This window comes from Mus caroli, chromosome 12, assembly GCF_900094665.2.
Source record: "Mus caroli chromosome 12, CAROLI_EIJ_v1.1, whole genome shotgun sequence".
In the NCBI taxonomy this organism is placed as follows: domain Eukaryota; kingdom Metazoa; phylum Chordata; class Mammalia; order Rodentia; family Muridae; genus Mus; species Mus caroli.
In genome coordinates, this window is record NC_034581.1 from 64,819,443 (window position 1) to 64,829,978 (window position 10,536).

Below are 10,536 nucleotides of genomic sequence, written 5' to 3' on the forward strand. Positions count from 1 at the left end.
CTTCATTTTGGATACATGAAGTCATTGTGTAGCTCATAATCCCTTGGCCCGAATGGTATTTTACATAAATCATATGTTATTTCATGTTTATGTGTTTTGCCTGCATATGAACACTACTTTCATGCCTAGTGCCCACAAAGGCCATGAAATCCTCTGGATCTGGAATTATAGACTGTGTGCTATTGCCTGGAAAAGCAGTCAGTGCGTTTGACCACCAAGTAGTTTTTTTCCAGTCTTTCAACTGTTTCTTAAACAAAGGGAACCAAAGAAATTCTTGTGACAGCAATGGCAGGCAGATCTTATAAAGCCGTGCCTAGAAAACTACTGTCAAGATTTTAAGAGTTTTTACTTTATTATGTGGGCCTCGCAAGGGTAAGCATCTGCCAAAACTCATGGGGATATTTAATGAAAAGCAATGGGAATGAAACAAATGGATACATAGTTATATCGATGTATCAGTGCATTTCTATTCATCACCTGCTTGTCTGGGTATGAGACCAACCAGGGAGGAAGCCCCAGCCCCTGCAATGGGTGTGACCTTAGGCAGGTGGCCAAGTTTTCCTCTGGGTAGAGGAAGGGGGCGGAGCAAGAGCTGCAGGGGAGGAGAGGGCAAGCCTAGTCCCTGGAAACCGGTGGCAGCTCCCTCAGGAGTGGAGGAACCTCAGGATGGACGCTAGGGACTGTGATGCAGCCTCGGAGCCAGGGCCCCCTCCCTGTTCCTCTGTGACCTCCTGGTGGGCTATGGTTCTGAGGAACCTGAGGTGAGTGTGCTTGGTGGGTCGGTCATGGAAAAAAGCTCCCGTGTCCAGTTTTAGGCATGGTTAGGCAGTTGCTGGGGCCACCCTGTCCAGGACCTGTCCATGGTTCTCCTAGGTCTGGAGGACACTGAAGCTTTAGGGCTGGTTTTGGGCTGGGGGGACTTTGTGGCTTGTACATTCTTGCTAACTCCTGGGTTATTGACGATAGCATTACCCCAGCATTCAAATCCTACCTAGGCCAGAGAGGCCAGGAGGTTTGACTTTTCAGGAAGGTATGAGAGCTTTAGAAAGGAGTCTCCAAAAAGTTTCTCTTATCTGTTCAATTTACAACTCTACCGAATGAATTTAAATATTACTAATAACAGAGGCAGCCAAAAACTTATGGTGTGCTGTAATCGGAGGTACAATCTTTGTAGGTCAAAGGCCTGTGTAGGTGGAAAAGATTCCTGGCTCTTCAGGTATGGGTTCGCAGGTGTGTATTTAAAGGACTGGCTGAACTTCTGGGGGTATTGGAATCACTTTGTATATATGGGGTTACTTGTGTAAATTCTTAACATTCTTTATGTCTGAAAATGTCTGTTTATCATTGTGGGGTTTTTTTTTTGTGTGTGTGTGTGGTTTTTTTTTTTTTTTTTTTTTTGGTTTTTCGAGACAGGGTTTCTCTGTATAGCCCTGGCTGTCCTGGAACTCACTTTGTAGACCAGGCTGGCCTCGAACTCAGAAATCCTCCTGCCTCTGCCTCCCGAGTGCTGGGATTAAAGGCGTGAGCCACCACGCCCGGCTTGTTTGTTTGTTTTTTTGTTGTTGGTTTTTTTGTTTGTTTGTTTGTTTATTTTTTGGTTTTTTGGTGTTTTTTTTTTTTTTTTTCCGAGATAGGGTTTCTCTGTATAGCCCTGGCTGTCCTGGAACTCACTCTATAGACCAGGCTGGCCTCAAACTCAGAAATCCGCCTGCCTCTGCCTCCCAAGTGCTGAGATTAAAGGCGTGTACCACCACACCCGACTTTGTTTGTTTTTAAATATTGTCTCTCATCGAGTCCGTGGTCAGTCATCCTCGGTGTTGTTGGCCTTGGAGCTGGGTCCTGGGTGTGAGGCAGTGGGCTCAGGAGGTGTGTGTATATCCCGTTTGTTTTGTTGAATTGGTATTCTTGTTGCGCTTCTTGTTTCTGTTTCGTTTTATTTTGTGTTAGTTACAAGCACTCTCTGGCCACAGCTACACACTGGAGATGTCACTTTGGAACTCCCCAAGGATGATGATGAACAGGGAATCTTTGCTGTCTTACCCCCCACCCCACCTTACCCCCACCCCCTTCCCCCAGCCTGGTATAGAGGTTGGAGAGTGGGTGGCATCGCATCGCTCCAGTTACCTATACTTTACCCCTTGACATGAGAAACATCCCCCACCCCCAGTTCTCTATAACACCAGTGGTTGATGGTTCAGCCCTCACTAGGCAGAAAAGAGCATCTCTTAGGTAGATAGTCAAAGCTACAGTTCACAGTCCTGGAAAGCCAGCCATTTTGCTGAAAACAGTTGTTGATAAAATTGTCTGCTGCATGCATCACTAATTAGTAAAAAGCAAGTCTCCCTAGACTCAAGAAATGCTTCCCCAAAGAATGGCCTACTGGTGCCTTTCTTTAACTGAGCAGAGGATTGTTGATCTAAAGTGAGTCGGGCTGAGGCACAGACCCAGTTCCAGAACCCAGTCTTTTGCTGCTGCTTTGAGCCAAGGAAGTTTGGATTCACCAGTGTTCCCAGGGCGCTGACCTTGCTCAGCCCGGTATAGTGCTGTTCCTAAGGTGATGTGGTGTGAGGCAGGAGGAGGCCACTTCAGCAAGCACTATCTGCAGCGACAGAGTTTTACTATTGTCCTAGTTTGCTTTCTTTCACTGTGATGAAACACCACGACCAACAGCAACTTGGGGAGGTAAGGGTTTATTTTATCTTACAGCTTACAGTCTATCATGATGAGAAGTTAGGTAGGAACAAACTCAAGGTAGGAACCTGGAGGCAGGAGCTGAAACAGAGGCCATGGAGGAATGCTGCTTTCTGACTTGCTCATCCTACTTTTTTTTTTTTTTTTTTTTTGGTTTTTGAGACAGGGTTTCTCTGTGTAGCCCTGGCTGTCCTGGCACTCACTTTGTAGACCAGGCTGGCCTCGAACTCAGAAATCCGCCTGCCTCTGCCTCCCGAGTGCTGGGATTAAAGGCGTGCGCCACCACGCCCGGCTCGCTCATCCTACTTTTAAAAGGATGTAGGCCCACTTGCCCACTTGCCTAGGGATCTATCTGGGCCTTGCCACATCAGTCATTACTGATCAAGAAAATGCCCCACATAGTTGTGTACAAGCAATCATAATAAAGGTACTTTTTTAATTGAAGTTTCTCTTTCTAGTAACTCTAGCCAGTGTCAAGTTTCCTAAATAGGAAAATGTAAAATATCCCCAGGAAAGATACCGACAGGAGGAAGGTTGGCAATCAGGCACAGCAATGGACAGCTAGAAGTGACTGCACGACAGTCAGGCATCTTTTCAGCCAGCTCTCGAGGGACCTAGCAATCAGACATGTTACCTCTAGCGGCCCAACAGGCGTTCCTGTGTCTGTCCCTTGGCACATGGCCCATGTCTCATGTGCCCTTGCACATGCACTACGGGCTCAATAAAAGCCTTGGTCTCCTTAGCCCCCTCTTTCTTCTCTTCCCCACTCTCCGGGAGGCTGCCTCTATTTTCCTTCCCAATAAACCTCCCACGTGAGACCTGCTACACGATATGATTTGTTTAGGACTCACCGAGTAGTTCTAACAAAGCCTAAAGGCTGTTTTCCTCCTAGCTTGGCCAGTGAACTAAGTCATCATATTTTTGCATCAATGGGAGTAAAGAAAATGGGCAAAAATCCCTGCACTTGCAGAACTCATGTTGCTTAATTTTCAATTATAGTTAAAGCATAAATAAGTTAAAGGATGTAGACCTCACTTCCCCACTGCCTCCTCCATTGCTACTTTTTCCCTTATAAAGAAAATGTATCCGTCAGCCTTCACCATATGGGTCAGCAGATACTGACTGGGCTTGACCCTGTGCTAAGCAGAGAGGGCTATCAAAGAAGCTGTGCTGTGCTACATGGTTCTCGAGACCTGGCACATAGTGGAGAAGATGGGCAACCAAGGGCCAGTCTGAATCTCTGCTCCTGAGTGGGAAGGGTAGAAAGGAAAAGGGGCAGAGCCATGGAGGGAAGGTCGATGTATACAAGCATTGTCAGCAAGAAATACCTGAGTGCATGGAGGATGCAAAGAGATGGGCCCAGTACTCCTTGATCAGCACACGGGATGGAGGTACAACATGTCTTAGTATTTGGGGTAGTTATCTGGCTGAATATCATCTGATCTGGTTCCCCAAAAGCTGGCTTGTGGGAGCTCTGGACAGGAATGGGTTGCTCCACATAAGCTCCAGCGAGTTTTCACCAGGAAGAATCACCCAGCAAGGTCCTCTGGCCCCTGTGAGGCACCCTGTGTTTGCAGCTGTGGGGCTGATCAAAAGGCAGGTGAAAGAACACCCAGGTTCCAAGGTGGCTGTTTGATGTGGCCAGCCTATAGCCAGGACAGTGGCCGGAAACTGTCTCCCCTGCTCAAATCAGGTCTGTTAGCCACTGGTGACTTTTGATCCTCTGCTGATCTATGGGAAGTCAAATTGACAGCCCCCTCATTAAAAGAAGCACCTTTGCATTATTGATGTGGGGGGATCAGGTCATTCTCTTCTTTTCCTGCAGAGGCTCTCACTGAAGTGCCTTGAGCTATTTGAGAAAAAGGTCCTGTATAAATTATTCCTTTAAAAAGAAAGAAAGAAAAAAAAAAAAGAAATGCCCCTGCTCCCCAAGCAGACAGACCTTCAAAAGGTAACTTAGCAGGAGACTACCCTGCCTACCTTCAAAAGATAACTTAGGGGGTGCCCAGAAGGCAAGGCAGGGATGTGGGGATGCAGGGATGCAGGGACAGTTGGCAGGAGGCTGGAAGCCTGCCCTCACAGACTCCTGCTCCCTCTGCCCCAGTTGCCTTGATCTGGGGCTCAAAGCAGAGCCTCAGGGCTGAGATTTTCATCTCTAAAACAATGCCCTGCCCTTCCTGCTGCCCTCCTGGAGGTTTCTTTAGAGTGTTATGAAACAATCCTCTTCATGTCTTTCTTGCTGGTTCTGTGGGTAGGCAGTTGCCCATGTGTGACATATTTATTTGAAGATCTACCAGTTGCTCGGAGCGTGCATGTTTTTTCCAGTACTGGTAGACGCATCCAACATCCATGATTCATCATCTCTCTTCAAGCATCTTTTGGATATAGATAAGTGCTTTGGTTTTTAATTCATTAACACTTGAGGGAGAATTGTTTTAGCAGTTTGGCCAATTCCATGACAGAAGGCTCCTGTAAATACAGGGGCAGAAAAGGGGGGGGGGAGCTAAGGAGGAAGGCGCAGAATTTTGTTGGAGGCCTGCATCATTGTTCTTGGGGTCCTCTTTGTGGGGTCCTCTTTGCATGCACAGGAAGCACATAGAACTCAATGGATCTGTGACATCTTGTTGGAGATCAGGGCAAATAAGCAGACTTTGGGGACTCTGATTCGTTGTGCTCTTGGGAAAGAGGGAGTCCTGACTTTTGACACTCCTCATACGCAAAGCAAGGTGATAGCAGTTACCACCTGGTAACTGGAGTAGCGGAGGGATCAGGGCAACCGTCAAACAACATTACATTAAGCAATTAATGCTGACCTGTTTCCATAGGGAAAAGGGTTTGCATAACAAATGTAACAAGTGACGGGGACATACTTCTCAAAAGTAGGACCTAATCTTAAACTTCATGAAAACTGTGGCTCCTGACTCTAGCTCTGTTGAAGCCCGTTGGGGTCCTTCCCTGTCCCTGCTTCTCTCGGGTCCTTCTTCTCTCAAAGGCGGGATCTTCTTCCGAAAGTTGCTTTCTGGGACCCAGCCAGAAGAGTGTGGTTCTAGTGGCTGGGTCTCTGGCTTCTCACTCAGAGCTGATGGGGCTATGAGCTGAGGTAGCACTTGAAGCACTGACTAAGCTGTCTGAAGCTGCTTAGACAAAGCTTGGGCTAAGACAAAACTTGGGCTGATCTTGAAAAGTTTATTCCTCAATATTTTGCAGGCTTTTCCCATGCTTCTGCTCAGCGCTCGGGAGTAAAATAGCTGCCGAGTACAGAAACTTCACAAGTAAATCTTTAAAGGAACACATTTTCCCTCCGCTGATGAATATGCTGATATATTTAAATTGTAGTAAGTATATACTGTACATAAATAAATTCTCCCCAATAGAGAACTCACTTCTCTTACAGTCACAACACAAGAAAAACATTTGTTACAAAACCCTGGCTAGACTCACATGGTCAAAAACTACTGTACTGTATCTAAACTGCTATAAAATGTGTGTGTGTGTGTTTGTGTGTGTGTCTGTGTGCACCCATTTTTGTATATATGTCTTTGTGTGTATATGTGTGTATGTGTATGTATATTTATGTATGTCTCTGTGATTTCATGTGCTTCATGTACATGTGTGTGCCTGTATGTTTGTATGTATGTATGTGTGCATATGCATGTGTGTATGCATGTCTTTCTGCATTTCTGTGTATGTATGTGAGCATTTATGCATGTGTATGTATGTATATGCATTATTGTATGTGTATGTATATAAGTATATGTATATATGTATGTGTATGTATATCTGTATATATGTGTATATGTGTATGTGTGTATGTGATTATGTGTATGTATTTGTGAGTATGTGTCTGTATGTGTGTGTATGTGTGTGTGTGTTCATGTTGGGTGTTCTCCATCAGTCTTCTCTTGCTGAAGACTAATTCCAGATCTGGCTAGTCTCAGTAGTTTACCCAGAGAATGCTATGTTTTTCTTCCCTGTTACTGAGATTTTAGGCTGGCTGCCATGACTGCCCACTTTTTTATGTGGGTCGGGTGGGTCCTTACTCTTGTTCTTATGCCTGTGTGGCAAGCAAACATTTTATCCACTGAACCATCACCCCAGCCCTCTGGTCATTCTCCTTCTCCTTCTTCTTCTTTTTATTTATAAATAAAAAAACACTATTTATTTATTTAAATATACACTCTAGTTGTCTTCAGACACTTCAGAAGAGGGCGTCAGATGTCATTACAGATGGTTGTGAGCAACCATGTGGTTGCTGGGATTTGAACTCAGGACCTTCGGAAGAGCAGTCAGTGCTCTTTTTTTTTTTTTTTTTTTTTTTGGTTTTTTGAGGCAGGGTTTCTCTGTGTAGCCTTGGCTGTCCTGGAACTCACTTTGTAGACCAGGCTGGCCTCGAACTCAGAAATNCTTTGTAGACCAGGCTGGCCTCGAACTCAGAAATCCGCCTGCCTCTGCCTCCCGAGTGCTGGGATTAAAGGCGTGCACCACCACGCCCGGCTCGCAGTCAGTGCTCTTAACCACTGAGCCATCTCTCTAGCCCCTGTTCATTCTTCTTAACCTGTATCAATTATAGAATTAAGAGAAGAGAGAAATACACAGTGAGAAACAAAGACACACACACACACACACACAGAGAGAGAGAGAGAGAGAGAGAGAGAGAGGACATTCAGAGATTGATTTCTATCCCCCCTAGAGTACTGGAGCCCTAGCTCTCAGTGTCTCACCCTCTGTTGTATATTAAAATACTAGCTATATTTTGCTTTATAGCTTATGATAATGACCTTCCCTGTGAGTTTAATTTTGCCCTTTTCTATTTACCTTTTTGGACAAATGATTTCTTCTGCTCTTATCTCCAGAAAGGGTGAAGATTGCATGAACTCTTCTCTTGCTTAGCTTGCAACTTAGAACTGATTGCTTACAGCAGTGGTTCTCAACTTGTGAGCAGCCCTTTTGGGAATAGACCAACCCTTTCACAGAGGTCATCTAACACCATTAGAAACCACAAATATTTACATGATGATTCACAACTGTAGAAAATTACAGTTATGAAATAGCAATGAAATAATTGTATGGTTGGGGGTCACTATGATATGAGGACTGTATTAAAGGCTCACAGCTTTAGGAAGGGTAACAGCCACTGGCTTAGAAAGGTGAAGCTTTTTAAAAGCCTGTGATGAACGTACATGGAGCCTGATGCTGTGGGCTGACTATGATTTCTGCCTTACAGTTACGGTTCCCATTTTCGTGGATTTAAAGAGACCAGAGACAAAGATTGCTCACACAGTGAACTTCTTCCTCAGGCCTGAGCCCAAGGTTCTGCTTGGCATCTGGTGAGTGACACTTTCCTACCTCGGATTCTTAGGCTTTCCTGTAAATTTCCATGTTAATGCTTTCTTTGTCCACCGAAACATCACCCCAAGCCCGTGACCCTTCTGCTTACCTGCATCAACTGTAGAAAGAAGATAAGAGAGAGATGGCTAGAGATAGAGACAGAGAGACAGACAGAGAGACACAGAAACATACCCACCCACACCCCACACACACACAGAGAGGGGGGAGGGCACAGGATTTCTGTTAGAAGAGCAGAGGGCAGCAGGGCTGTGCTGCCTGCCTGTGTAGAACCTGGCTATCTGTGGAAGCTTCTAGAAGCTGTTCCATACACCTTTCCTTTTATTGTGACAACTCCCCTGCTCCATTTTTGCTTCCTAGAATTTTCTTGGTTTCTGGTCCTACCCACTTCTGCCTTACTCCATACATGCATGCTGTCATCCCTCTGATCCAGACACCGACCAACACCACAGCTAGGACTTGCTCTGCTCCTCCCTTGCCGGCTACCCCTACCTCATCTTTTGAGGTCTTCTATTTTTTTAATTTTTGTTGTGGTTATTATTATTAACATTTATTTATTGTTATATGTAACTACACTGTAGCTGTCTTCAGACACACCAGAAGAGGGCGTCAGATTTTACTACAGATGATTGTGAGCCACCATGTGGTTGCTGGGATTTGAACTCAGGACCTCTGGAAGAGCAGTCAGTGCTCTTAACCTCTGAGCGGTCTCACAAGCTCTGGCTGCCATTATTAACACTTTGTTTTATAGTTCATCAGTGAATCTGAAGTTGCAACTGGAGAATGTTCTGGAACAGCGCATATGACTTTTTCCTTATCCTCGGGGACAGTCTAGCTAATAGTTTGATTGACCACATGGGTCTGGTGAGGCACGTATGTTCGTGATCAACTCACCCAGAGGACAGTGGCACCTGGATTTCTGGAGGTCCTGGGGATTGAGAAGATTGAAGATTCATCACCTGTTGGCCAATTCTGCATGTCCTGTGAAGTGATACAATGTAGCACTTCCGTTTTCAGGGTTCTCTTGTTAGTTGAAAGAGACGGAAGAACTTGAAGACAGGTGTTTACAATCTCAGCTGCCTTTCTTATTCAGTCCAGACCTAGCTGCCTAGGGATGGCACTGCCCACAGTGGGCTGGGCCTTTCTTCATCAACTAGCAATTGAGAAAACACTCTACAGACATGCCCACAGGCCAGTCTGATGGAGGCTATTTCTCATCTAAGGTTCCTTCTTGCCAGGTGTGTCAAGTTGACAACCAAAACTAGTCAGCACCCTACATCATGTTGTTGAACATCTTTAATTGTATGTTCAAAGTTGCTAGGTGTTCAAATGCTGAAACCAGAGCATCAAAACATAAGCAGCTATGAAACACACGAGTGTCTTAATAATATATTGGTTACAGAGAGAGAAAAAAAAGGATGAGCTTGGGTTCATGATCAAATTCTGGGTAAATAAGTATCTGTTCTCCTTTACTTGTTTCACCCTTTGTCCTTGTTGCCATTTCAGTGGCTTGTGTCTAGGAACTGCCACCTTGGAAACTTCTTAAAAAGAGACCAACTTTAGAAGAATTAAAGCTATAGACAGTTAACTCGCCCTGTGGGGGGTGGGGGTGGGGTCGCAGTAGCAATTTTCCTCAGATATTTTGTGCTCTTATATTACATTATTAGCTTATGCACCAGTTGCTTAGATAAGACTTTAAAGTATGTGTATATGCAGCTGTCGTTTTTGATATATCATCTCTCTTATAAACATATGGAAAGGAAGTCCGTTTCTGCCTCTGTGGTATAGTCAAACCTCTCCTTGCTCTTCAGGCACACAGTCCCCAGCTACCGGGGAGAAGAGGCCAAGGGGAAGTGTCGATGCTGGTATGAAGCCTCCCTCAGTGATGGGAACCCGATTATTATCTATCTTCATGGCAGTGGGATAAACAGGTCAGCACGTCTGTTTGGTGTGTCTGTCTGTCTATTTATCTTTGAAAGATCAAGAGCATTTCTAAGCCATGGGAGAGTGAAGGCAGTTTTCAATCATAGACATGCCTCTGCCTGTTTCTATTCCTTTGTTGAAATGTGAAGGCGTTCTGGCAAACACATTCTCGTTAAACAAACAGTCCGCATATAGAATGACTTGGGTCTGTTTCTGAACAAGAGGGAACAATAATTCTTCTGAAATGTCCATCTCAATTTCAATGAAGCCACTGGTTTCTTTACTCCTCAAGATTATTCAAGATGATGGATTGAATCAAAATGGAACCAGTTGTTTTTAAGAAGGACTAGAGCTAGCAGGCTGGAAGTGGAGGGTCTCATGGGGGCTGGTGCTCCTCACTCAGGTGTGTCCACAGAAGACTGGCCAGAACCGTGACTTTGCACAAAGGCCACTGTGACCTCAGATTCTTGTGTGAAAGAATATTTATTCCCAAATATAGCTGTCTCTTGTGAGACGATGCCGGGGCCTAGCAAACACAGGAGTGGATGTTCACAGTCAGCTATTGGATGTATCACA

At 45.1% G+C, this 10,536-nt stretch overlaps 1 protein-coding gene across 2 annotated transcripts in view; it reads left to right on the top strand.

Annotated features, from left to right (window-relative positions):
• Window positions 1–632: 632 nt before the first annotated feature.
• Abhd12b (abhydrolase domain containing 12B) overlaps window positions 633–10,536 on the top strand; it is a 29,151-nt gene continuing 19,247 nt past the window's right edge. Inside the window, exons 1-4 of one of the 2 annotated variants that reach the window (XM_021179677.2) lie at window positions 633–761; window positions 5,899–6,026; window positions 7,916–8,018; window positions 9,849–9,968. In XM_021179677.2, coding sequence (XP_021035336.1) covers window positions 667–761; window positions 5,899–6,026; window positions 7,916–8,018; window positions 9,849–9,968 — 446 coding nt within the window. In that variant the 5' untranslated portion in view covers window positions 633–666. The remainder of the gene's footprint in view (window positions 762–5,898; window positions 6,027–7,915; window positions 8,019–9,848; window positions 9,969–10,536) is intronic. The other variant, XM_021179678.2, reaches the window with a different exon arrangement.